General features: G+C 38.4%; 5 protein-coding genes across 6 annotated transcripts in view; 4 read left to right on the forward strand and 1 right to left on the reverse strand.

Moving 5' to 3' along the window:
- The first annotated feature begins 1,403 nt into the window (after positions 1 to 1,403).
- On the forward strand, positions 1,404 to 2,409 carry LOC141652884 (chlorophyll a-b binding protein 16, chloroplastic-like). The gene has a single exon (XM_074460495.1). It carries the CDS (start codon positions 1,523 to 1,525, stop codon positions 2,330 to 2,332), a length of 810 nt encoding a protein of 269 aa, XP_074316596.1. The 5' UTR covers positions 1,404 to 1,522; the 3' UTR covers positions 2,333 to 2,409.
- LOC141652883 (uncharacterized) lies at positions 2,297 to 15,726 on the reverse strand. Its single transcript, XM_074460494.1, has 20 exons — positions 15,581 to 15,726; positions 15,204 to 15,475; positions 14,784 to 14,898; positions 14,602 to 14,684; positions 14,225 to 14,445; positions 13,958 to 14,090; positions 13,512 to 13,594; positions 12,602 to 12,805; positions 11,120 to 11,479; positions 10,164 to 10,326; positions 9,252 to 9,443; positions 7,859 to 8,068; positions 7,679 to 7,771; positions 7,071 to 7,279; positions 6,037 to 6,573; positions 5,867 to 5,947; positions 5,690 to 5,775; positions 4,432 to 5,112; positions 3,089 to 3,242; positions 2,297 to 3,011 (listed from the first exon to the last, which is right to left on the reverse strand). Exons 1-20 carry the CDS (start codon positions 15,687 to 15,689, stop codon positions 2,936 to 2,938), a joined length of 4,062 nt encoding a protein of 1,353 aa, XP_074316595.1. The 5' UTR covers positions 15,690 to 15,726; the 3' UTR covers positions 2,297 to 2,935.
- A 2,914-nt stretch (positions 15,727 to 18,640) lies between these two features.
- LOC141652904 (nitrogen regulatory protein P-II homolog) lies at positions 18,641 to 24,081 on the forward strand. The gene is made up of 9 exons (XM_074460520.1): positions 18,641 to 18,922; positions 19,006 to 19,051; positions 19,416 to 19,443; positions 20,369 to 20,456; positions 20,935 to 21,002; positions 21,500 to 21,569; positions 21,686 to 21,721; positions 21,810 to 21,889; positions 23,632 to 24,081. Exons 1-8 carry the CDS (start codon positions 18,727 to 18,729, stop codon positions 21,875 to 21,877), a joined length of 600 nt encoding a protein of 199 aa, XP_074316621.1. The 5' UTR covers positions 18,641 to 18,726; the 3' UTR covers positions 21,878 to 21,889; positions 23,632 to 24,081.
- LOC141652899 (histone-lysine N-methyltransferase EZA1) overlaps positions 21,098 to 27,176 on the forward strand; it is a 149,210-nt gene continuing 143,131 nt past the window's right edge. The window contains exon 1 of the mRNA XM_074460514.1: positions 21,098 to 21,349. The gene's annotated coding sequence lies outside the window, so the exon portion shown is untranslated. The remainder of the gene's footprint in view (positions 21,350 to 27,176) is intronic.
- LOC141652902 (uncharacterized) lies at positions 24,678 to 27,058 on the forward strand. Of its 2 annotated transcripts, XM_074460517.1 has the most exons (6): positions 24,678 to 24,800; positions 25,642 to 25,866; positions 25,949 to 26,070; positions 26,157 to 26,345; positions 26,531 to 26,582; positions 26,690 to 27,058. In XM_074460517.1, exons 1-6 carry the CDS (start codon positions 24,792 to 24,794, stop codon positions 26,801 to 26,803), a joined length of 711 nt encoding a protein of 236 aa, XP_074316618.1. In that variant the 5' UTR covers positions 24,678 to 24,791; the 3' UTR covers positions 26,804 to 27,058. The 2 variants fall into 2 exon arrangements, with proteins under 2 accessions (XP_074316618.1, XP_074316617.1); XM_074460516.1 differs by lacking the exon at positions 24,678 to 24,800 and having other exon boundaries at positions 25,511 to 25,866.

The following is a 27,176-nucleotide window of genomic DNA, read 5'->3' on the forward strand; positions in this document are numbered from 1 at the left end:
GAAATTTAAATTTTAATTCAATTTCATATACTTGTTTGTTGATCCTGTTAACGTAATAAGCCAATTTTTTATCATCTTTACCACCTCGATTCTTTATCTTAGTCCCGTTTTGTACCTTGATTTATCATTTTTAAATTTTACTCAAATACACATTTTGGTAGCGGTTGCATCTTTAGATGTGATTTTGCGTATTTGAGTCCATTTTTTAAGCGCAATGTTTGAGGATGGGAACCCTAACTGAGGAGCAACGTATGTGACACAAATCGCAAATTCTTATCTCAGACGGGCTATTTTCTGTCTGTAATAAGACTGACCAAATGTAATCATTTTAAGATAAAGTGTTACTATTTTCTGATAAAATGTTACCATCATTTTCAGGGTAAAAAGTGACAATTTTAATTATAACATTTTGTCATTAAATAGTTACATTCTATTAAAAAAAAATGGTATCACTTGATCCGTTTTATTTCAGACCGTCTGAAGCAAGACTTATTGCAAACATGTTCATATTAAACAAAAAATTGTGCCGCAAAAATGGCATAAATAAAAATAGAATACTGAAAAGTAGGGGTGGGCACCGGTCCAAAACCGGACCGGACCGGACCGGAACCGGTTTGGACCGGAACCGGAATCGGTAAAATTCACGGACCTGGACCGAACTACAAAAATTCAGGTCCGGGACCGGACCGGAAAAATTCCGGTCCAAGACCGGACCGGACCGGTTGGACCGGAATTACCCACTTTTTCAAATTCCGGTCCATTGGACCGGTTCGGACCGGATTGGACCGGAATAAAAATACAATTTTAAGAAAAAAAAATGAAAATAACCATAATTCCGGGCATTCCGGTCCAAACCGGTCCGGACCGGAAAATACCGGTCCCGGACCGGACCGGACCGGACCGGAAACCGGAAACTTGGAAAATGGTGGACCAGAGACCGGACCGGAATTTTTAATTCCGGTTCCGGTCCACTCGATTCCGGTCCAGACCGGTCCATTTTTCCGGTCCGGACCGGATTATGCCCACCCCTACTGAAAAGAGTCGTCTTTAGTTAAAAAGATTTCCGTACAAGATTACGAGAAATACGGCCCGTTAACTCGCTCAGAAATACTGGACCTGAAACAATGAAACCAAAGCCAGAAAGCCCATGTATGTGGTCGTCTGGATGAATGGGACTATTAACGGAACCCGAGAACAAAATGATTACGGTATCGGGTCGGGGGTAGGAGTATAAGTTAGTGATAAAAGTAGTGGCCAGGAATGAATGAGAGCTGCAGATTGATATGGGTTGAGAATCATACCCCAAATGCATTTGATTGGCTATTCGGATTTGTCAGTTAGATCGCCATGTCCAGCAGCCAATCAATAATATCAGTAGGATTGAATTGTGGACCACACTGGATGTAGTTTCGCTACTATTTAAAGAACTGTCTGAAGTCTGTATCAATCAGCAACCTCATCTCCTTCCTCTTTCAAGTAAATTAAAAAAGTAAAAAAACAGCACTCCTTTATCTCCAAAGTAATGGCATCCATGGCACTATCATCCCCATTCACTGGTCAAGCAGTTCCGTCGAGCTCAAAACCCGAGTCAGCATTCCCTGTACGCAGCAGCAATGGCAAAATCTCTATGAGGAAGGGTGCAGCAAAGGCAAAGCCTGCAGCTTCCTCTGGAAGCCCATGGTACGGCCCAGACAGGGTTAAGTACCTTGGCCCATTCTCCGGCGAGGCCCCATCATACCTAACTGGTGAGTTCCCCGGTGACTACGGATGGGACACTGCAGGTTTGTCTGCTGACCCAGAGACCTTCGCCAAGAACAGAGAGCTTGAGGTTATTCACTGCAGGTGGGCCATGCTTGGAGCTTTGGGATGTGTTTTCCCTGAGCTTCTTGCAAGGAACGGTGTTAAGTTCGGAGAGGCTGTCTGGTTCAAGGCAGGTTCTCAAATTTTCAGCGAAGGCGGGCTTGACTACCTAGGCAACCCAAGCCTTGTCCACGCACAGAGCATCTTAGCCATCTGGGCTTGCCAGGTTATCCTCATGGGTGCTGTTGAAGGTTACCGTGTAGCAGGCGGGCCTCTTGGAGAAGTCGTTGACCCTCTTTACCCTGGAGGTAGCTTCGACCCTCTTAACCTTGCTGAGGATCCAGAAGCCTTCGCTGAGTTGAAGGTAAAGGAAATCAAGAACGGCCGTTTGGCTATGTTCTCCATGTTTGGCTTCTTTGTCCAAGCAATTGTTACCGGAAAGGGCCCAATTGAGAACCTGGCCGACCATCTCGCAGACCCTGTCAACAACAATGCTTGGGCTTTCGCCACAAACTTTGCCCCTGGAAAGTAAAGTTAGTTTATGAGAGAACTGTCTACTGTATGCCTTTAATTTTTTTTTTAATGTAATGATAAAGTTGGTTGCTCATATTTATCACTCTTTTGCAATTACAGTGATTGTCAATTTGTCATCCGACACTGAAAAAATGATGATTAACTAGAAAAAGCCCCCCCAACGGCAAATAAGGCGAGAAAAATTATCTTGAAAGCTACCAAGATCAAGTAAAAGCCTATCATCAAATCTTAAATCTTTCAACAAAAGAGCCATTGCTACAAGCCAAGTAAAACAATTTTCACCGTGTGCATTTTCGAAAAACCAGAGCAGCTTGGAGAGAAAAAACAGCATGCTTATTATTTCTTCCCTATCAAGTCCATTGATTTAAATACAGGTAGAACGGCAGACCAAATAACGGTTGTGGGAGATGAATAAGAAATTTTAGATTAGTGTTTTAAAGACATACATCAAAGAATCATTGCGATGAGGAAACACTATATTGGGAAACAAAATCGAATGAAATTCTTCAATTCCCCTTACCAGTCTTAGCCATTTTCTATACTCTACTATGGATAAAACCATAGCACGCTGAAGCATACAGCAAGAAACCATTCAATTATTCTACTCGCTTTCATGAGACACAAGAACCTCGACGGTTTGCATTCCTCTACCAGCTACAACCACCTGAAAATTGTTCCTGGATAAAAGACCAACACATTAGAAGACAAAGCAACGAGATTTTCTTGTAAGCAGAAAGAGCTGCAGGAGCCACACCTTCCACATGCTTTAACATCTAATGCTTCCGGCTCTGGCACACTGGTAACAAAATGACAATACTCGGCAAGATCACCATTCTCTTGAAGTTTCCAGCACCTTATTCTCTGATCAAGACCAACTGAGAAACCCCACATCCCATCAGTCCATACGCCTGCAGTAAAACCAAAATTCAATGTAAAACACAATCAGCCCTTTGAAATGAGAAGATGCTTCAGGCCATACGAGAGTCCATGTCTCTAGATCTTGACCATATGACCTTCATAACTTGTATAAGCATTGAGCACCTCTGTTACGTTATTCCCTCCTATGTTACTCCGACACTTCACTTAACTGCCGTGTCGCGTGTCAGAGACGTGTCGGTGTCCGACACGACACTTCCACACTTCAATTTAGACCACAAAACAGGAAAATTCACCCCAAATAGCCGTGTCCGACACGCCAACGCGTGTCCAAAACAGGAAAATTCACCCCAAATAGCCGTGTCCGACACGCCGACGCGTGTCGTCGGCGTGTCTGAGTAACACAGCTTCCCTCCACACCCGCGCCGCTTGACAATGCTTAAATGTCATCACCCCTCAGAGTACAACATCAACAACAAAGCCTTAATCTTGAAAGACATTGTGGGTGGCACCAATAAGTGTTTCACTAAAAAATTGGCCACATCAAGAAATGAAAAAAAAAAAAAAAAAAAAAAAAAAAAAAAAAAAACTGAAGCATTTTTGTAGAGAGAACAGTTTTTGGTATTGTCACGTCTCCTAGAGTAGAGTTGGGGAGTTATTAAGGGTACCAAAAGAACATAACGAACTAGTATACACTAGGAGATGTGACCACTAATTACCTGACTGCAGGAAGGCAAATCAGGGGGGCCAATAGTAATAAGGACAAAATAGAGAGGAGTTAGAAGACTCAAGCAATAGGACTGAAATTACTATTTTCTTTATTTCGAAGTAAGGTTCACACAAGAAATAGGAAAAAATAGAGTAATGGAGTATGCAAGTGGGCACAAATTAAAACCAAGACAGTAGTAAACTGAGCAGGCATTTCTTGTACAATAGTGATGAGTGGTATGAAGTGGGCATAAATGACATCACATCTTTATAAACATCATGTTTCCATTTGGACAAAACTGTCAAAAAATTATCTTAAAAGTAACAAAGGAAAGTGTGAACCTACTTGCGAGATGGTCTAATTATACTGATGCGGAATATGCAAGGGAGTACAAAGAAATGCCAACTCAAACCGGACAGTCACATGAAGTAACATGCTACAAAAGTTACCAAATGAAACTGCCCCAGGATACTGACGGCAATTAATAAAAGGAACAGACAGGTAATTCGTACCTTTCACAGCAGAACTATGAGCTGAGGAGACTTTCTTCTGAGATAAGAATTTAATTGAACAAATTTCACTTGAATTATTATGTGTAGCATGATTTGTATTTGTCGGCTCTGACATTGACTCAATATTTCCAATTTCATCCACATTTGATCTGGTAAGAGAAGAACCCACAACAAATTGCAGGAAATTAAGTGCTTGATCATCTCCTCCACTTATAATACTATATCGTGAAGTGTCCCCCAGAATATTACAGCTAACGTGTAGACAATTCACACCAGATTGATGAGCGCTATAAAGTACATGCAAGGGTTTTATATAAGGAAGCATTGGAGAAGAGTGATCAGCACTTTCTCGGGATCCACACAATGCTGTTCCTGTAGAAGTGGAATACGTCTGGTGGTCAGAGTCCACGCCGTCCCTAGAGTCACTTCCTTTCTCGAAAACCATAGAATCCCCAGTTATTTTTTTACTAGCCATTGAACAATCAACAGATTTCCACCACCGACCACCTTGGCTTCCCCTGCCAGTGCGAGGGCGCTTTTGAATGTCAATAGATTTCTCTCCATGAAGAGATGGAACACGCTGAAGAAAAGCTTCGACACTCTCAGTGAGATCCCAGAAAGCAATGCTTCCATCAGTTGATCCACTAATAGCCATATACATATTCTTGGTCATCATAGTACCTGAAATGATTCAATTCAGCTTACATCACGAGCCGAGAACACCAAAAGGAGATGACAAAGAGAAGGCAGAAACCGCAGAATATCTCGAGTCCACATACTAGAAAAGGCTTACAATGTTCATACAAAAGCCGCCCATACGACTTAACTAAATGAGTTCAACAGTTAACATTTTGTTTGGATACACTCTGTTTGGGCAGAAAGGAAGAAAGCTGAAATTAGGAGCAAAGGGGAGTGGAGGATAGAATAGAAGAGGAGCGGAAATATATCAAGTTTCCCCATTCAGATAAACAAGGAGGATGAGAATTTAATAGGGGAGATATCAGCTTTGCAGGAACCTTGAAACAGATGATTGTCCTACACTTCTGTGGATTATGAAGGAACTAGCTAACAAGATCTTTGGACTCAAGAACTCTCGGGATATCAGAAGGATTATCAGACTTTGCGTAACCCCAATGTGTGTCCTCTGATGAGAATGTTTTGCGACTTTGCCATTCCCCCTCCGTTACAAGGCCTTTGTCATATATGACAGACTTTGCCAGATATTCAGTTCCCTTTACACAGAAGAACTTGTACAAACCTTGATGTGGAAGATGAACAGGAATTACAGCATGCTGTAGAGCCAGGACAGGTGAAGACAGGTTGGCTAAACACGCAACATCAAACCTGCAGTACATAACATTTAAGAAATAAGTTACGACCCTGCACAACTCTTAGAGTACATAAAAACTATTATATAGTTGACTGATTATCGTACCAATATCGATATGGTAGAACAAGAGCCCTTAAAACCAGAGTCGCATCAGAGCATGCAACGACAACAAAACAGACAGTTAACCTGAAAGTTAACAAATTAGTGAGTCTAAACTGGTATACTAATGGTTAGCATAAGATTCAATGTTGTAGGAGTTGTCAAGTTAAACTAACTTTGATGGGGCAACATCAACAAGGAATCCAGTAACAGCCAAGTATCTCCAATCATTATCATGTGCACCTTCGTTTTGCATAAGCTCCGTCTCTGTAGGAGATGAACAATACTTGGCATCAGGAATCGCATCAAGTGGTCTATCTAAGTCTTGAGCCTTCTTTCGTCTAATAATAGATTTGACAGGCATGTCTGTCGATAGCCATTTGAACGACATTGAAGATGAGTCTCTCAGTGACGACTTGAAGCCTCCATTATTTTTCTCAAGGCCATAGCCTGATGCATCTGGTTCAGATTTCTGGCTGCTTCTTAACAGCCACGAAGTTAAAACGCGCTTTGCCCCAACAGAGATTAGTAATCTCGGACTCTCATTATTCTCTGAGGAATTTTCAGTGTCACAAGTCCCATTTACTGCTTCAACCAATTTGGCTTCCGCTGAATGTACTTTTGACACAAAACATAGTGATCTCACAGCAGACCCTCCGACATGTTCTCCCAGTAAATTCGACATGGCCCAATTTTCACCGTGATGATCATACCTGTGCCATCAATTTAATATATATTACTGCACAGCAGACAGCATTTGAGATTCCTTTATATAACAGGTTAACCTCGTGTCTTATCACTTGTAAACTCTATTTTTCTGTTTCAAACTACAAACTTATTTAAATGGCGAGTTTTTCGTTTTCTAAAAGAGGAACTGAATGAGCATCAAAATTACTCATATCTAAATCCATAGAATCAAAAAAGTTGACAAAAAAATCTAAAAGCACCGAAAAGACTCTAGGTCATAAAATTGGGAAACATCAAGTTATGAACTGTATGATTTATTCCCTCTGCCCAAATCAAAACCATGAATGCCTCCACTCTTGTTGTTCCCTTTCTGAGAAAAAAACTCACTATTACTAACTTTACACCGATTGCGCAGGAAGTGAAGGGACTCCAAAAAAGAAGTGCCACATACTTTTCTAATGCATTGATTATGATTTTATGAACCCATAAAATCGGTATACAAGAGTTGCATGGAAAACCATACCTAGTCAACCTCACAGTTCCATCTTCACATCCAGTGGCAACCCAACTTGATTTTGGACCAGTAAAACTTAATCCAGTGGATGCAGACACTTCAGGGATAATGCACAAGGAGTGGATCTCTCTCCCATGGGATTGTAGATGCATGTTACGAGGAAAAATCATTTTCCCATTACCTGTTACCCAGTGTCTATGAATATAGATAATCTCATCCTGGAAAGTAGAGGAACATGATAAGGTGGTTGAATTAATAAACTTTAAAAGGCAGCAAGGATAAACTCTTCTATTAGTCTAAAACCTGCTGAGCAGAACATACTATATTAGCCGGAGTACATTTTTCGACAGAGAACCAGCCAAAAGTAGCTGGTAAGGAGTGTACAAAATGTTCAAAGATCGAAAGTTGGAAGAAGTATTGAAAACGTTTTTTTTTTACGTCATAGTATTTGCCAAGGTAGCTACATTTTATTTGCAATGACCACGAAGTATCATCAATTTAAGGAACTTTTGGGAAAAAGCAAGCCTCTAACAGAGAACTTGTATTTCCACTACATTTGATGAGAAACGAAATAATAGTTTGAGGGTGAAAAGAGGAGAAAGGAACATAGAGCGTGCCTTGACATATGCAAAACTGCTGTCCACCTCTGGTCTTTGACCAAGATGAAAGCTATAAGGACGACGCCATCCCCCACATTTCACTTGCAGAACCTGCATTCACATTCAACGTCAAGCTCCTCATGTGAAGAGGCTAATAGGATCTTCAGTAAACTCACACCTAGAGAAAAAGAAGACGACCTTTCTTTCTGAGACTAAACTCCAAATCAAAAAATCTGTAGACGAAAAACCAACTGCATATCTTATGTTTGTGGAATCATCCGGGGAGTAATGATCTGTCGAGAGTGACTGAACTAGGCTTAGTTCTTTAAGTTGCTTCATCCCTACAAATTCTAAAGTTTTCCGGTCTTTATTATACTCCACATAGCAAATGCATCCATCTCCTCCAGTCTGCGAGAGAAAATAAAAATGTTAAGAAAAATAAAAAGATACTCCTTCCTATTCATAGTGTTCTTCCCCTATTGTTTTGGCACAACTCTTAAGAAAAAGAGTAAACAGTTGATATGCACCTTGTAAATGGGATAGGGCGTTGAAAATTTTAACACTAAAAGAGGAAAGTGGGAAGAACACCATGAAAATTCCTATTAAGGGAAGTGGAAAGAACACTATGTATAGGAGGGAGTAAACATTTTACGTAGTAGCACCATGATCTCATCTCCATAAGGAAACACTCCCTCTGATTAATTCCAATAAAACACTGGCACAATTTTTTTTAGACAACATTAGAGTATATCATGTTACCCTCCTTCTAGAAGGGAGGTGACAGGTTTGGTTATAAGTTATGGTAATTATTACCATTACATCATCAGAACTATTTCCCAAAAAGAAAATGGGAAGCACATAAAAATCAACACTAAGGAAAATTGGAAACAATCAGTGAATCTGAGGGGGTATTATAGACGAGCATGATAAAACTAAGGATATAGAAGTCTATCTGCAGAAGCAGATTAGAGTAGTATGCTGATCTGGATTAGACCTTAATTAAAGGTCACAACGGGTGTTTCTACTTTCTAGTTCCCTGCATTGCATAGCTCAAAATATTAAGATAAGAAATAGTTGATCCAGCCATTATTTAAGGTAGAATACTAGGATCAAATATGATAGAGAATGCTCCCATGTGTTATAAGCAACAGCTAGCAGCAGGAAAAGGTATTCAATATGTTTAACAACAAAAATGCAATATGACATAGTGTTTGAGCGAATAGATAATAGCAATCTTTCCTTATAAGGACGACTCTAAATATTCTATTTATAGTTTCATAGTTCTGTGCCCAATGTATAAAATCTAGGTTTAGGAATCGGTAGAGCCAGCATGATCTTGGTCGTTAGGATATAACTGCGGAAGAAAAGGTCTCGAGCTCAGTTATGGTCTTATGGAAACCTGAAACCTGATTACTCGGTCTCAATGTGGTGTTGTGGCTGATCTTTAGTACCACGGTTTCACTATACCACTTGGTTGAAGTCGGAAGTATGGAATTAAGTCATGGAACCGTGCCGCTAAGGTGAAAGAATCTAAAAAACTTGAAAGAAAAGGTTTTCTAGTAATCAAATGCATCAAAATGTAACGTCTTACCGAGCAAATTTCACTTATTGCGGAACTAACTTTGGCTATTGAGACGCTGGACACAGGAGATATACCATGAGCTCCTTTGAAATATGTTACGAAAGAAGCATTCTCAATTGCTAGAGAGGACGTTTCAAGAAGTATGCTCTTTAACAAAGGGAACAACACAAGATTACCACGTAGGTCCCCACAAACCAATACCTGTTCAGCAAAGCGGGAGGAAAAGAAACAAATAAATAAATAACAACATAAAACTTCTACTTCAAAAATAAATAGAAGCAGTAACAGTTTAGTGAGAAATTTTGCTTCTCCATACAAATGAATGATTCACTCTATATTTAGTATCCAATACACAGGAGTATTATGATAAATATAATAATCAAATTGAATGTAACTACGCTTGATTTTTTAAAGATTAAAATAAAAAAATACTATTTAGAAAAATAAAAATCTTAAAATCAGTTTTTACAGACATTCAAAATCAGATTTTCACTCCTCTTCCTAAAATGAGAACAATACCAAAGTTTAGTATTTTCTTAGCTAAGTGAATATTTTGTGGATTGAAGCTTCTAAATATGGCGCTTATTACCAACTTAACCCTTAACTTTACTATTTATTCTCAAACAAATAGAGACTCGACCGAATAAATTTGCAATTGGCAGGCTACTTTAGTGAATCTGGCAACCCTAATTCCATCATAATTTGGAACCAAAGAATGACTGAATAACGAAACTTTAACAAAACGAAATAAAGGACGAATAAATATATCTGATATTTCTAGCTTGACTTTCTCAGGAGTTTTTTCAAAGCTAAAAGTTTAAATGCGATAACTTTCGGCATATATTCTCACACACACAATTCAGATGAAAGTCTCCCACACAATAATTTACCAAATAAATCAGGTTAGAAATAAGGACAGACCTCTTCATCATAAGATGCATCCAGAGACATTATCCTGGCACCAAAAGGTGACGTAAAAGAAGTAATCAGGTGTACACCACAAGTTCTCACACCATCATCAGATACAGCAACAGACAACCTCCATAGCTTCAGCAACCCCCTAGGATTAGATGTAAAAATGAACCTACACAGTGAAAAAACCTGGTCAGATATCACAACTTCAGTTGACATATCAAGAAAAAGAAACCACGAGATTGTTCGACAATACTGTGAGTTTTTTTGGCAAGTATAGATCAGACAAACAACAGACGCATGATATGGGAAAATTATTTTGCATGTTGTGGAGAATGGCGTGCCAAAATAAACAGCATCAATAAATAAAACAACGAGAAATCAGCAGCAAGAAAAGCTTTAGAAGACTAGATAATTGGTATAGGACCACGTGGCAACAACAGACACATGATACGGGAAATATATTTTGCATGTGGAGGCTAAAAGAAACAGCATCAATGGATAAAATAATGAGAAATTGGTCGTAAGAAAGCTTTAACGGGCTAGATAATCGGTACAGGGCGACATGGCAGAAGTAGATAAGGGAGCTGGAAAAAGGAACAACACATACAAAAAACCGCAACTCGGCAGTGGTTCATCTGAAGTTTAGGCACTGAGATGTCAATGCGTGCAACCTTACTACTAGTCAGTAGAAAGTCCAGCCGTGCAGGAGATCACAGGCATTAGTTTTGGCATTCATGAGGAATGACTATCGGCCAAAGACAACATATAGTGAAAGAAAAGATCAAACTAGTTGATCTCACGGGAAAAAATGTTTTTTTTCCCACCAGAGATAAGAGATGGGACTGATTGAATCCATACCAGAAAACCATTTTGACTTGACCTTGCTAGAAATTAAGATAATTCAATTAATTGTTGAATGATATGTCTATTAAAGCCAACATTCTGTCAGAATCAGTCATTACCTACTGCTAAGTGACTTGCACCAATATGCTCCTAGAAGTTGCCTTTCTGTTTCAGCTAACCAGGAGATTCTGACAGCCACTTTAGGAGTACCATCACAAAATTGCACTTCTAAGACATGCATAGCTCCTTTACCATCCCCAACCGCAACCCAATCCTCCACACCAAGGGACGGCTGAGAGAGATCTCTTGATAGCAAATCCAGGCAAATAACTGGGACCTCCTCAGTGACTCTGACAAGTTCGGTCCATTCAACAGATCCGTTCTCATATAATTTAGCATGGTACAGGTAACCATGGTTTGTAGCAACATAGATGGTATCTTTGCTTGCAAATTTCAAACATCGCACATATTCGCTTTTGCTGTGTTATAAAGAAAAGTAGATTCAATCAAAAAACAAGTAAGCAGAAGAGATCAAGTAGAACATACACATTACTTTTAATAATAACTTAATAGCTGGAGTCGCGTGAAAATCAGACCTCCAGTCATTGAACCTAAACTCCACTCTATTGAGAAGACTTGACCATAATGAAACAAGACAGAAGAAAATGCATCAAATAAATCAGCCTAGATTAAGCTCATTTCAGGTGTTTACTAGACGAATTAATTTATGTACATGCAAAAAGTTGAAAACTGTCTGCTTCACTCAGTTGGCCTATTAAATCCTGAAAACTCATGGAACTCTTTAATATGCGTTGCACAGTGTCAGAAAACGTTTACATGATACATCCAAATAAAAAAAAAAAAAAAAATCATATTGATCAACAACTACAAACATATAAGACATAAAAACTGTTGAAATGTGAGACTTTAGTTCCAATAATAATTAACACTGACGGGGAATGTCAGTGCATGTATTTTGGGGAGACATGCATGTAAAAGATGATTAATAACATAAATGTATAAAAAAATTAGCATACATGTAAAGAAAATTAGAAGTAATATAATTGATGTAATGATGTACGCATGTGTAAATTCATTCTCGTAGGATTCCTATATAAAAGCCTAAAAGGGACAATGTATTGTAAGAGTATGAGATGTGTAGCCACAAGTGTATTGTGTAATGTTTCTCCACCATGTAAAGAGTAGGGATAGCCAGAAGAATGAGTGAATGTTGTGTGAGATATGTATCTAGGTATTTGGATCTGTTTGATATGAGAAGGTTTGTCGAGTTGTCTTTAAACTTGAACTTGTGATACGATAATATCTTATGAATTCGTATAGTATATATATGCTTACGCCCCTAGTTTAAAATAGTGCGCCAAAGGCGCAAGGCGCAGTGAGGAGCCAACCAAACATCTGTGTGCCTGAGGCGCATGGAATACAAAAGGTGCGCCTAAGGCGCATCAGTGCAACTAGTGAGGCGCACTCAAAGGCGCATTACTATGCAATTCGCAATTAAGCCGGTGTCTTCTTGCATTTCTTCTGTTTTGTGTGTGAGCGCTAATTTTCTCAGCAAAAACAACTTCCACATTTCTTTTTACCTGTCCATGAGTCCAGCATGACCAGATGAATTTGGGATGCAAACTTGAAAAACCTCAGCTTTACTTTCATCTAATTCTTTGACTGATTTTCCTGAGAACACAGATGAAGTAGGCAAACAGTGCACTTTGATAGCAGAGTCAAACCCAGCAGTAACAAGAAGGGAAGAATTCGGATCATACAAACATCGCCATATTCCCCTGCCTCTGCAGAAAGCAAATACAATAGCTATTCAGAGCAAACAAATAAAGTTATAGCATAAAGTGTGCAGCTAGTAATCTGAAATAAACAAACTGTATCAAGAGGTCCTGTTTTTGGGCTTCATGGCGAGCAAGGAATGTGTGAAAAAAAAAAAAAAAAAAAAAAAAAAAAAAAAAGATCATCGGGGATCTGACACTGAAGTGGCCTTGGTTTGGGGTATGGTTAAGCTAAGGAGATAGCACATTGGTCTTTCAAGTATAAATTTTGTGAAGTTTAAATTTTATCATCAAAGACATATACACCCTTTTTATTAGAAAATATATAGCTTTTTCAGAAATAGGAAGGAAAAGAGGAGTCCTCCTTTTAAAGTATGTGCTCCTGTTAAAGTATGTGCAATTGTGTGAATCATGAGCCATGCATGATAGGTCAGCATGATTCACCACAGCAAAGAGAACTCAATCGGAATCACTCTGGTTTCAAAGGCACTATGTGCTGATGCAGTATAAGGATGTTTCTGGAGGATGCCTCTTCAAGATAAGAAGGGAGCATTAGTTTGTTTGGTACAAGTCATGAACCACATCTAGAGTTGAAGTACTTAAATATTGTCATAACCCTCCAGCAGCTAGGCATCTAAGTTCTAATTCAATATCGAGTTATCGACAACTGACAGATCCCAACACGGGAAAAAAATATACTGAATAGCATACTTACATATGTTCCTTGATAATTTTTAGTTCTTTCCCATCCAAACCCCATACACGGCATGAACAATCCTCTCCAGCAGTGACGATTATCTAAGAAAAGAGTAATACATACAGTATCAGTTCATACAAAATTATGTAACTAAAGGAGAAGTGAGACTGTAACATATTGGCAAATGAGATTCAACTCATTAAAGGGATCTTGGTATGGTAAGCCGCTAAGGTCGCCCCGTCTCGAATATCCTTCGAATGTAGGGGTTTGAATCACACATTGTTTAAACAAGGGATCCCCTTATGTACAAACGCCCTCCGAACGAAACTTACCTATCAAAAAAGCACTTATCTGCCATTTCTAAAATTCTCCAATTACAACAAAACATGTAGTCATTGAGGTCGAAGTAATACAGCTGGTGTACAAAACGCCAGGGAATGTGGTGAGATTGTTAAGGAACTTACCGAGTCAGAAATGCAGCAATCCCAAACCCGAGCACCATGACCAAAAAGTATAGGTCCAGCCAAGTAAGGGCCTTGTACTTTTCCCAAATCATCAGTTACATCTGGTTCCGTATCAACGATCCACATTCGTGCACTGGATAAGTTATCAAGTTAGTTTCTGTTTCTTTTTTTTTCTTTTATTATTTTTTAATGGAACAAAGGATGTGAATTAGACGAACTATTTGACAAATAGGATGATGAAAAATCTAATGTGCTGAGGCGACTAACCTGCGGTCATCAGAGACAGAAACCAATGTGGACCCATCAGTCGACCATGAGAGGCAAAATATAGAACCCTGGTGGCCAGAAAGTCTAGAAACAACCTTAGCCTGATAATATTGGCCATTGAATTTGTGTACATCAAGTAAACTTGGCATTGAGTTGGGGCCATTTTCGTTACTAGTTAGATATTGCGAGTCCTGATGATGAGCCAACTTCCAAACAACAATCTGTCAAGGGTTTTTAAAAGCATACGTAACAAATCAGGCCTTTATTAAATGAATAGCCTATACTAAACACAGGAGATTGAACAGGAGAAGTAGTGGAAGAAAGACAGTGAGAAGGGCATGAGTATGTGATGCAATATATACATCAATTTAGGTTACCTCATTAAAAATAGTACCGGATGCAATAAGAAGATCATTAAAATGATGGCCCCAAATCTTCATGGAGTATAGAAGGCACCTCTCTACAGGTAGACAGACAAGCAGAAATAAGCAAAGTTGTTTGAATTGGTGAATGAGAATTAATTGGAGTAGTATGACGGACGCTAAGAATGTCGTAAAACCTGGACATTGAGCTTGTTCAAGTACAAAACATGAATTGAAAACATCCCAAACATGAAGAGAGTTATCGGTGCAGCCAATTGCAAGGTATTGGCAACCAGAAGAAACAGCATTCCCCTATAACAATGCATACATATAGGTAAAATAAATACTCTATATAAATAAATATTCCCTCTGTCCCGGTCATTTGTTGTCCTTTTCCATATTTGGGTGTCTCCGTGAGTTGTTGTCCTTTCTATTTTAAGAATGAACTTGATGAACAATTTGATCATTCACAATTAATTTGTTCCACTTGTCATTTGGTAATTGGTCCCTTTCTCTTTCCTTGGTCTTTGTGCCAAAACCAAAGAACAACAATTGACCGAGATGGAAGGAGTAATAAACAAAGAGGAAAAGCGGTTGAAAAGGGGAAAAGAGGAGACCTTAAAGAAGGAAAAATCAAGAATCCAATGAGTAAAAGAGGGGAGGAGGTGTAAGAGAGTTAAAGAGGCGGAGGCGGAGGCGGAGACAGTAGGGAGGTGAAGGTGTAAGGTAAACAATTTGAGTCTCCTTTCACCGGAAACAACGATTGTAAAAGAAGAAGAGGTAGAGGGTTCAGCAGCAATACGGTGAATGCGAACGCCCTCGAAAACAGTGAAGGAAGCAATTAAGCTAGCATCATTGATATCAAATAGGAGTAACTGTGATCCACTTCCTGTGGGAATCGCAAACAACAGCAACATAGTGAGTTAGTAAGTTAGTTAGTTGCTCCGTCTCAATTATTTGTTTACCTTTGATTAAAATACGATATAAAATGTACCTGCAAGGAGGAAAGGAAGAGAGGAGATGGAAGAAGGAAGATTGAGAAAACACAGCGCAGATATTTCACCCAAGTATTGTCCTCCCTTCATTGACACACTCTTCTCCATTTTTGTTTACAGACTTTCTTCTTCTTCTAAAAATTATGAATGGAAGAAGGCGCCGCATGCCTTTGTCTTCTTACCTTGTTTTTCTTTTTGGGCTTTTAAATCTCTATCACCCCAACGGCCCAACCCTTGGAGATGGATACACTACAATTACTCAACTATGGGCTCAACGATGTGACAAATAAAAATTTATGGGCTCAACAGGCTTTATTAACCCAACCGCTATTCCTCGTCGACATATTACTCCGAATCGTCGATAATATTTAAAGAAATTCCCAAATTACCCCTTCTAATCCAAACATTTCAATCAGACTATCTCCAAAAAATTAAATCGACAAATCGAAATTAACAACTAATATCAAATAACAAGCAATTGAAAATTTTCAAATTTGATCCATGTCGATAAACGTTAAGCTAATCGAAGTAAAACGAAACGTTTTGTTTCTAGAATGAAAACAGCGAATTACTAAGTTAAACAACGTTAAACTAATCGATGTAAAATGAAACAATTTTTTTTAAAAAAAACTCAAAACGGCGAAATACTAATCGTGCCAATGTAACTAATTGACGTAAAACGAATTGATTTTTTCACAAAAAAAAAAGGCTCTGATGTGGATCATACACGTCCAACCTATGGTCCATGTCTAGACCTCAAACTTTTCCTGCACCGTCGCATATTCGTAAAACGATCATATCTCCCTATTTTTTTGTCTGTTTGGGGCATATGACCTACCTTAAAAACTTAGAACCGTAAGAGGATAAGTTATCACCTGAAACTGGAATTACTCCATTCTCATGTTTAGAGCCCAAGTTATGACCGTTTAGAGTTGACCGTTTAGAGTTGACCCTTGTTGTGGACGGATTCCAACATTGTTGTTTCGGGGATGGTTTTTTTTTTTTTTTTCAAGCTTATGCTTATAAACCGTTGGTCAGTACTCGTTTATGGTGTGTTAACACTTGTTTATCATTGGAACCTTTTGGTGTATGCCTATTTCAGTGTTTACTTTGAATGGTTTATCAAAGTGGCTACTAAAAGATTGGATCAATTATTTATTTATTTTAGTTACGTTAATTGGTCGTTTCTCGTTCCTTTTGTTTATACTCAGCCTCAAAACACACCTCTCAAGTCTCTCGAAACTTTGCTATTCCGCTCAACCGCTATTTAATAACTTTCCACGGTGAAGCCCTCAAATTATCTCCAAATTGCATCTCCCCTTTCTCGAATGGGCCCTCGTTACAATTCTTTTCCCCATAAACTTAAAACTCCGCAACCATAACAATGCGTTGTAAGTCTCCCATATTTCACATCGTTGGACAAAACGTTTCCACTCGGCATACGAACCTCTAGGCTCTACCATCTGTGTTAAAGGTTTACGGACATCGATCATAATCCTCAATCGAATAGCCCCCTCCATCTCTGATATTGGTGTGCAATCAGCCCCTACATATGACCTTAGTTGTGTACTGAGATGACGTGGGTTTATTTCAGTAGTTCTAACTTTTAGTGGTGGGTCATAAATTCTTACCCATACAAGGAGGTGAAAGAGCGGGGTATCTGTCATCTTACCTTCAAAGCTCGTTGGTTGAAGCACCAAACAAATTGACAACTCGGTTAGTTGAAACACCAAGCAAATTTGTCAAAGTGCCACAGTTGTCCCTCAAGAATTCTTGTCTTATCCTTCTCATTTCCGAATAGAAAAGCGAACATTTTCTCCTTAAGATCGAAAATATTACCCACCACGTTACCTTGAGGGTTCCATAATTTCACCATTGTATCAATCGCCACTTTAACGTTAACAGCACTCGCAGACCATAGTTTTCCTACAAGCATTAGACTCGAGGAATCCAGCATTCGAGTCCTCATCACCAATCTCCCAAACAAAAACTTTATTCTCATCCATTCCCTACAATGCCCTTCCCCCTACGTCCACTATGTCCCTCCATTAACCCTAAGACACACTTTCAAAACAATTAAAAATCCTAACAAAACTCCCAAAAATCCTAGCTAGACAAAGGAATCAGCCTCGAGCAAGTAGGAAAGAGCGAAGATAAAACCTAGACAAAACTTCTATAAGAAAACCTTATGAGCGACTTTTATTTAGGGGGTGTTTGGTAAACGGCGGATTGAGAAATTTTCAGCATATTCAAGACTTTTAGCATGTTTGACTCACCAATCTACTATTTTGAGTGTTTGGTAAATGGCATATTGAAAGAGTAGATTGGAGCTCAATCTATCTTGTTTTCCAATATCGCTCTACCCAAAGATATTCACATTAGTAGATTGTGAAATATGAATCCGTCAACAATCTACACATACATACAACAATCTATTAACCAAAATCTGCTAATTACCAAACACTTCTACTAAATCTGCTAATTGAAATATACTAGTCAAACCTGTTAATCCAATCTGTCATTTATAATCTGCTTGACCAATCTGCTTCTACTAATATCAATCTGTTGATTACCAAACAGGGCCAGCTTATCTTTAAATTGAAATATATGTCTACTTATTTTTACAAATTAACCGCTTTTGGTTAATCATATTTGATTCTTATATCATTGAAAAAAAGTATCAAATACTTCCTCCATTCAACTCCACTCTACCCATTTCTTTTTTCACGTTTGCCAACGCGTGTTTTACGCGCTAAATATCTTTAGCTACGTATTTGCAAAAATTATAAAAGTTAGATATTTTTAATGTACTCGTAAAGACGAATCAAACAAGATCCCACATAAATATATTTCCACTTACGTATAGAGAGAAAATCGAAATTGAATACACAATTGTGAATAGTGTACAAAAGTGAAATAGGTAGAGTGGAGTTGAATGGAGGAAGTATTTATGTTTAATGTCATTGTGTTTGTTTCGAATTTGGCAGCTATTTAATGCTAATAATAAGAAGGGTGTATAGTGACTGTATACAAATGTCAAATTACACCTGCGATTAATTACCACTTGAACTAATTTGGAAATATAATCCAAACCTAAAACCTCTCATCAGTATCAGTCATCAGTCATCAATTGCAGAGACTAAAAATGAAAATGATGGCCACAACTTCATGCATCGGAATTCCCGTCCTTCATCTCCCTCGTCTTCATCCTCACCCCCAACCATTTATCTCCTCCAAGTTTAGCCACTCTCCACTACCACTATTGTTATCTACTCCTACTTTTAATCGCTCTACTAAGTCGTCTTCCTTTCCTATAATCAAAGCTCACTCTGCTTCTCCAGGTACCTACCCCCACTTCTTCCTCACTTTTTTCCCCTCTTTATTTAATCTTTCTCGGTTTCTTCACCATCTTTTTTCTGCACAGATTATGTCCCTGATTCTAAATTTTACAAAGTTGAGGCCATTCTCAGGTACATTTCCCCTCCAGTACTCCCTCCGTCCCGATCAATTGTTTACTGAGTATTTTAATCAAAGATAAACAAATGATAGGAACCGTCGGAGGGAGTATTTTGCATTTTGTTTTTATATTTATGGATTCCTACTAGTTTCTGGACACCTAGAATAATAAAAAGTAAACAAATGATTGGGACGGACCGACGGGGGAGTATTTTGCATTTCTTTTTCGAATTATGGATATCTACTGGTTTCGGGACACCTAGGATAAACAGTTTATATTCAAAGTTTATGAGGAGTATTTTTTATTGCGTTTACTTAACGTTTTGGTACTTGCCTTTCGTTTTCTAATTCCTTGTTGTGTGAATTTTAATGGCAAAGACCCTGGAGAGTCCAACAGGTTTCTTCGGTACGTTCCCATTATTGCACACGCTCTTCTGCTTATTTCTCTTGCTTTTCGGCTTGTTTATGGTTGCGTACGCTAATGCTCTTCAACATTCTGCTGCCTCATTTGCTTTTGGAAGAGTTGATCAGTGCCGACTCATGTGAAATGTTGTGTGATTGTTACTTTGTTAGAACAACGTACGAGGGTGTGAGATTGAATTATGATGAAATTTCAACTGAATGTCTGTAGATGCATTTCTTATTCAACTTGCTAGTTGCTAAATGGACCAAACACAAATGTATGATGAAACTGTGGATATGCATGCACACCAATAGCAGTTTTTTTCAGGAGCTAGAATTTCCAACTGAAATATTTCGATTCCCAAGTAATAAAGGATTACGCTGTCTGATATAGTCCAATGCTTAGTTAATCATTACAATTACCATCGACAAGTTACAAGGTGCTTAACACTAAAACCCTAGGAATTAAATGTCTGGCTTACACTCTACTGCTCACATTCATAAATTAGATTTTCTCAATTCTACTTGGCTATTCTCTCTATAATAAACTACTCCCTCCGTCTCAATTAAATGTTTGCCTTTTTGTATTGTTGTGAGGGGTATTTTAATCAAAGGTAAACATATGATTGAAATGGGGGAATACTACACTTACTGTGACGAAATTCGTTCATTAATGGAATCTTGATACAGTAGTACACTTCAATGGAGATTCAGCTGCATATCACTTTAGAAAAGAAATGCAAAGTGAATATAGGGCAATGCATACATTCATTGCTATTGAAAGAGTCGATCAACAAAATTTTGAACCTTATAGGGCTTATACTTAGACAAAGGGAGTACACGTTTATACGCTGCTACCTAGCTATGTTCATTGTTTATATACTTATGCTATATGTGATTTTTTGGTGGGGTGATTTGCATGACTCAAGGCTTTGCTGAAGCTGGGCATTCGTGGTGTCACGGTTTCAGATGTTCGAGGTTTTGGAGCACAAGGTGGATCTGCAGAAAGGCATGCTGGTAATTACTTGTGCTTCAGCGTATAATTTGATAAGACATTATGCGCTAATATGGTCTCTTTTTGTAGATTGTAGTATACTTACGAAGTATACAATTGAAATTGATTGTATGAGAATGCCCATTGTATGCCCCTTTAGTTGGTTAGATCAGAATGGTTAGTAATACTTAGTAGGCATCTCATAAACTATCACGGGGCTCCCCTCATCTATGTTATTCATACACTTCATGGTTGCAAGTGTTTGATGTTGTGGTGTGTGTGAGTGTCGTGCTATTTTTGTGACCCATATTTCTACATTTGCCTAAAATGTGGTGTTAAAATGTTGTATTGCGTCTAAAGGAGTAACCAGAGTCCAAAGTGAAGTGTCGAAGTAAGAAAACCCTTTAAATATGGTGTCCTTATGACAGATGTTCTTGTGTAGACATTGGAGAAGTAAAATTCCACAACCCAGGTTGACGGTTTACTTTACATATTTTGCAGGATCCGAATTTTCAGAAGATTCGTTTGTCAGCAAGGTTAAGATGGAAATTGTAATTAGCAAAGATCAGGTATTTTTAAAGGGATGAAAACCTTAGGTTGTACCTGATAGATGAACCAACTCAACCAATTTTTAAAGGGATGAAAACCTTAGGTTGTACCTAATAGATGAACCAACTCAACCAAAACCTTAAGGTGATGGTTGAAGCCCAACTATTATAAATATTCCTATTACGCTCCCTCATTCAAATGCCCGTTGGGCTTGAAGAGTGGTTAGTTGTGCACCGGCTCCCCCGTACCGTGTGCTGGGTTTCCACTTCGAGTGGTCACACTGGCTCTGATACCATGATAGATGAACCAACTCAACCAAAACCTTAAGGTGATGGTTGAAGCCCAACTATTATAAATATTCCTATTAGTACCAAGTCTATCAACCAGTTCTCATATTTAAAACAAGTACATCCGTGCAGCTAAGTAGTGTGTTCATACGGAAGTATGCTACAGAATGACTGTATCAAGTAACCTCCATAACAAGGTTGTGCTAACTTAAGCTCCACCATTTTGTCAGGTTGACTCGGTGATAGACTTGATTATTAAGGAGGCCAGGACTGGTGAAATTGGTGATGGAAAAATCTTTGGTGAGACATCCTTGCACAAAGTTCAAATCTTTTTACCTTCTGCAGCTCTCCAACACCCATCCCCCCTTGAGTGTTTTGAAAATGTTGTAATGGAAGATTGATGTTTATTCTTGTAGTGCTGCCAGTCGCTGATGTGATAAGAGTGCGCACTGGTAATTCCCTAATCTGTGATTCATGTAGTGTTGAAGTCTCCACAACGTTAGTAAGATGGTGTTGATTAATACTGCAATTGTTATGTAGGTGAACGCGGAGAAGAAGCAGAGAGGATGTCTGGAGGACGGCATGACATGTCAAACTCCGATGCTTGACTGTAGTATTTGGTAATACCCTATCTTATATGCTTATTTAGAAAAGCCTGCAAGTGCTCTTTACCAAATTACTGCTGTCTGATCTTAAGTCTTAATCATGGCCTCTTCCCTTAGCACCATTATGTTAGATGAACTTGATTGAATCCTTGAGTCTGTACAAAATTCGAGACGTGTTATGCTCGTTGTATTCGGCTACTTATATTGGTGTTGACTCACTTATATAATTATATGTACTAGAACCTATCCCGATCCTCTGCAATATTACTATGCATCGTACTTGTCTTTTTTTTTTCTTTATTCCTTTAAATGCTAGTATTCAATGTTGCAACTTTGAATTCTCCGTAGAATGCCGACAAAGATCCTATCCAAAAGATAAATCAATAAAATTCCGAGAAATTTTACCTATTCTTACCAAAAGAAGCCATACATGGACTTTCGTTAGTATATCTAAGCTAAAATCCTTTAAGCACAATAACATAGTTCTCCATATGTCCATAAATGTTTTTCCTTCTTCTCAACTTCCTATCGGACACGTATAAGTTAATTGATTGGTATTACAATTAGGCACCCCATATTATTATTATCCCTGTTTGCATATGGAAGTCAACCGAAGAATGTTAACTTTAACCATCAATTTTCTAAATATTAATAGAGATAAAGTGTAAAATCTGTCATGTTTGATTTATCACTACCTATTTATATAATTGCATATTAACGTTAGACAATATCAATTTTTTTCATGGTAGAGAGATTACTAAATTTATTGTTTACTACCAGTAAGAACAAAAAATTTACTGTCTGTTCCCATTAAATCTTTTCTAAAGTTGATCTTGGGAGCAATAATATCGATCTTCTATTTTTCAACCTTTGTGTTTTGCAAATTTCTCACATGAATATTAATAAATGAAACAAATTATTTTTTCAATAGATTAAATCAATTAAGGGTGTGTTTGGATTGAGGGATTTGGAGGGAAAAGGAGGAGAGGGAATTGGAAGGATGAGAAATCCATTTTTTGGTTAGTAAAATGAAGGTAGAAGGATTTGGAGGGGAGGGAAAATGGATACCTCCATTTCCCTCCTACAAGGCAAATTATTTCCCCACCAACATAGGCAAGATTTGGAGGGAAAATCATCTCCTCCATTCTCCCTCCCCTCACCCCCTTCCTTTCCCTTCCCCCTCCCCTCCCTTTCCCTCCTTTTTTCCTATCCAAACACACCCTAAGGGTGTGTTTGGATAGCAAAAGTGGAGGGAAAGGGAGGGGAGAGGGAAGGAGGGAAGAGAAAGGGAGAGAAGGGAAGGGGAGGGGGAATGGGGTATAGGTGTTTGGATACAATTTCCTTCCAAATCTTGCCTATTGTGGAGAGATTTTGATTAGGCTTGGAGGAGAGAAATTGGATCCCTCCAAATCTCTACCCCTCTATTTCTCTTCAACCTCATTTGCTATCCAAACAATGGATTTTAAATCTCCTACTCTCCCTCCCTTTCTTTTCCCTCCAAATCCTTCAATCCAAACACACCCTAAAGGTTTATTTTGTACCTGGTGAACGGGGAGAGGCTTGTACTGTAGGTTGAACTGAATATAGGGGTTGAACTTGGTAAAATGGACCATAAAAGAAAGGTTTATTTTTGCATATGTCAATTTTCGGTGTTGTTTCTATCTTGTATTCTGTAATCTGTAGTATATACTCGTATTTATGTTTCCATATTTTATTCCGAAAAAAGAAAGTTGTTTAATTTGTGACCGGATTTGTAGGGGCCTGGAGGACAATCTAGCGCTCCTTCATCATCAGCAACTAAAAGGGCTCACAAGTGGTCCACTAATTTGCGAATTCTCTACTGTTTAAGTTCAGTTGTAGCTGCAGACAGTGATAGACCGCCATGAAGATGGACGTTATTGATATGCTTTCTCTAGGTTTTGCAGTTTCTGTGTAATTCAAGCTATGTGCTTGTGTTTGAGTTCTGTTCAGGTTTTCACGGTAAATAAGTTGATTGGAGGTACGAAGGGTAGTGATTATCGGTAATCTTACTCCCTGACGATGCCATTCTATATTTGTACTATTCCTTGGCTATGTAGGTTTCTCTGGTTATGCTACGGAAGCTAGTGTTAGTAATTCTCTCCAATAACACAAACTTATGTTTTTTCCAATGACAACATTGTATGAGCACCGTATAAAAAATTGGCTGTTTCGTCAAGGATTTCCAACTTTTTGCGCTGTTATTTTTTCCAATATATAAACGGTTTGCTGATATTATTCTGTATTTATTCTTGTTTCTTGTTAGTTGATCAGAAAACATTTTGGAAAAAATTAAGATGGCTCCTTCGTAATTTTTACCGTGGGTCCTCCAAGGGTGTCTCCGTGGTGTTTGACCCATAGTGAGGTTTTTAAGGTCCAACCCGTCATAAGTCGGAGCTTTTGTGGCGCCATAATAAGGCAAGTCTAATATTCCATAGATGAAGCAATGTTAAGAACCTTCTCTTCCGAGTCTTCTCTCCAACCTTCTCTTCTCGCAGACAAGTAAAATACCTTATGGGATGACAAAAGCAAAGGGCAACCATGCACAGAGTATTATTTTATCGGTTTGTGAGAAGAGAAATCATAGAAGACTTGAAAGAGACTGCCAATAGCATTGTCATCCGTACGCGTCTTTCATCGAAAAGAAAAGGAGTCCAGTTTAAAAGAGGGAGAGGGGACCGAAATCGAAGACAATAAATAAATAAATAAATATAAATTAAAGAGGAAAGTGATGGAGGATGGCAAGTACTTTGTACTAGTAGGGAATGATGTGGATCCGTGCTATAAAGTTTCTCGCCTACTTCATCTTTTACTCCTCTGTCATTCACCATTGCTATTAAGAGACCGTAACCGTCACAAGCTTGTGACCTCTCACAGCCGGGTTTATTTACTACTGTAAATGGGAAAGGTATGTCTTAAGATTCTTTCTTTTTGTTTTACCCCCCACCGACACACCTTTAGTTTATTACACTGAAATTAGCTTTAGAGCTTTAGTATCAAATTCTTCCCGGTCCCGGTCCCGGTTATTTGTTTATCTTTGGTTTTGACGAAAGAGAGGGGAGGAGACCATTTGTGAGTGTTGCTAATCTGTTATTGAGTGACAAATGGCCAATTAGGTTGTTTGGATGATCAAATTAACCTTTAAAAATATTCCCAATATAGAAAGGATAACAAATGAATGAAACACATATAAATGGAATAGGTAAATAAATGACTGGGACGGAGGGAGTAATTGTTTACGCAATTGAGGGAATGATGAGTAACTTGGAAGAGTTTAATTAACTTGGAGTTTGAAACCTCTAAAAACTCTGATTGTTGTGTTCTTGATTTCATTTCATGAAGTTGGCTAAGGTGATTTGAATAACTGGTGAAAAAATCGAAAATTCATTTGAAACAATTGTAATTTTTACAAATATTTTGGGTTGTAAATTTTATTGTTTAATTTTAATGTTTTGCTATTCGGAAATGAAGAAAAGCTAGTTTTCGCCTTTTCGGGTCCTTATTTGCTACCTTTGATACTTTAGATCCTTAACGATTAACTTATATACATCGGGGGTCCTTATCGCTACATTTGGACATACTTGAGGTTCGTGTTGTATAGTTTACTCCCACCACTCATAATAAGTGAGGTTGTAATGAGCTGATCAATGTGTGATTCAAAAACAAGTGGATAAAGTTTAGCAGTTTGTTTCAAGTGTAGTTGAGAAATGCAATATTTGTCCCTAGTAAACCAAGGTCTTCCCTATCAGGTGTTACATGTCCAAAAGAGGTTTCGCAACGGGAAGCCTCAGTGCTCCAGCCTGAAACAGCCGAGAGGACTAAGTCTTAAGACTACTTGGCCAACGATCTCAGCTGCCTTGTTTGGTTCAGGCTTCGTACTGGGGCCACTCCTTGACGGTCTCCATTCCAGGGTTAATCTTGTGGTTTATCGTACTGGTTCCATCCACATCGGTCCTCTGTCCACTAACATCTGGGTCTGATTTTCTTCTTCTACTTATTCCTTTCCTTTTCTTATTTATTTATTTATTTATCGCTTGAGAATGGACATGAAAGCAGGTTCCAGTTCTGCTAGGCGTGTTCTACTGCGCAGTTGGCCTGTTACAGCTCTACTTAGATGAAAGGACGTCTCCTAGTGCTACAACACAAGGAAGCCTTAAGAAAATGCTCGTCTCATTAATGTCAGTAATTCAGATCATCACTCGAAACATGATGTTGGGCCTATGCGCTAACAATTGGAAGTGATCAATCTTCTCTTTTTCTGCAGATCATTGGTGTTGTTCATAGAGTTGAGTGCGGAGATGTATAATTCAGGCGTTCCTGCCAACGTTGAAGCCTATGTGCTATTTGCAGCAGCAGAGTTCATATGGTTTCTGACTAATAGGACGTGGTTTGGCTTCGCATTGGCCTGTATTGTAGGCGTTGCTTGCCCGTTAGCTGAGATACCACTCATCAAGTATGACTCTGTGCCTACTCTTCCGCACTTTACTGTAAAAATGCTTGAAAGTCCTGAACTAAGAAAGATTCCCCTCAACCCCTCCCTCGACTACTGGATATGAAAATACGATACTATATTGCCTCTATTACGAAAATATCAACAGGACACGATTCTGACATAATATTTGGAACACTGATGTACAGATATCTTCACCTATGGGACTATCCTCAAGCAAATGTGGTACTCTTCGGCGAGGTATTTAATACTCACAGGCCACAGCATCTACGGCGTATCTACTTGCACAATTTTAGTTCTCGTTCATATTAACATCAACATTCAACAGTTGGCTTTGCAATGTGTAGGGGCTTGTCAGTTGGACGATCACCTGCTATTTCGTCTACACATTTTTTTTGATCAATTATTCGCGATGGCTTAAGTCGGTCTTTGTTGCTGATGATTTCAAGAGCAAGGCATAAATAAGTGATGCATCTATCATTCTACCCAACGCGATCAGTTTGTATAAGCTGTATGCCTGTATTATGTGTGACATCCTCTATTTACTAAAAGAATAGGAAAAACTTTAAATTTTTCCGCCTAAACTACATTTTACTTTCTTATTTTGATATAATCTCTTATTTAAAATTTGTCTATAAGATTTCTGTGATAAAAAATTCGTTGCTAAATTGTAACTAAATGATATGCTAATAAAAAATTATAAACAATTTCATTAATTTTGTTTATACATATTACTCAATTTTTTGAATAGTTTTATAGTTAATTTTTTTTTTTAAATAAAAACTCTATAAATATCGCAAATTCATTGCGCGGGATCTAAACTAGTAATAGTAT

The sequence above is a fragment of the Silene latifolia genome, chromosome 4, assembly GCF_048544455.1.
Source record: "Silene latifolia isolate original U9 population chromosome 4, ASM4854445v1, whole genome shotgun sequence".
Taxonomy (NCBI): Eukaryota; Viridiplantae; Streptophyta; class Magnoliopsida; order Caryophyllales; family Caryophyllaceae; genus Silene; species Silene latifolia.